Source organism: Tupaia chinensis, unplaced genomic scaffold (genome assembly GCF_000334495.1).
Source record: "Tupaia chinensis unplaced genomic scaffold, TupChi_1.0 Scaffold149964_1, whole genome shotgun sequence".
Taxonomy (NCBI): domain Eukaryota; kingdom Metazoa; phylum Chordata; class Mammalia; order Scandentia; family Tupaiidae; genus Tupaia; species Tupaia belangeri.
Window position 1 is genome coordinate 641,928 of NW_006209805.1, and position 570 is coordinate 642,497.

A 570-nucleotide genomic window follows, 5' to 3' on the forward strand; every position below is an offset into this window, starting at 1 on the left:
ACGCTGGCCTCGGGTGTGGCCGTGCCTGAGGGGGCCACGCGGCTTCAGACGCTGCCAGAGGAGCTGGCCCTGGAGAACGGCGAGCCGGGTGAGCCTCTCCCCCTCGCCTCTCCTGCAGCTCCACGCCAGCCCTGGAGACCCGGGCCCTGCGGGGCTCTGGACCTGGCACCTCAGGCCGGACGCAGGGCTGGGCACTGACCCGCCAACAGCTCCGGGCCTTGCTTCTTAAGCGCTTTCTGCTCGCCCGCCGCAGTCGCAGGGGCCTGTTTGCGCAGGTGAGAGCCCATTCCCAGGAGGGTGCGTGGGCGGGGACCGAACCCACTCACCTCCGTGGGTGTCCCCAGCTCCGAACGCATGGGGGGACACTGGGGAGCCGGGGATGGCTCTGGAGCGGGAGCAGGAGAAGACGTGATGGCTGGCGGCCGTCCCCCAGACCGTGCTGCCTGCCCTGTTCGTGGGCCTGGCCCTGGCGTTCAGCCTCATCGTGCCTCCGTTTGGGCACTACCCGGCTCTGCGGCTCAGCCCCGCCATGTATGGCGCCCAGGAGTCCTTCTTCAGGTGGGCGGGGCC

At 70.9% G+C, this 570-nt stretch overlaps 1 protein-coding gene across 1 annotated transcript in view; it reads left to right on the forward strand.

Moving 5' to 3' along the window:
- The window catches only part of ABCA7 (ATP binding cassette subfamily A member 7), a 20,048-nt gene that overhangs the window by 11,218 nt on the left and 8,260 nt on the right, over positions 1–570 (forward strand). The window contains 3 exon segments of the mRNA XM_027769562.1: positions 35–105; positions 138–275; positions 434–558. Of these exon segments, the coding sequence (XP_027625363.1) occupies positions 35–105; positions 138–275; positions 434–558 (334 nt within the window).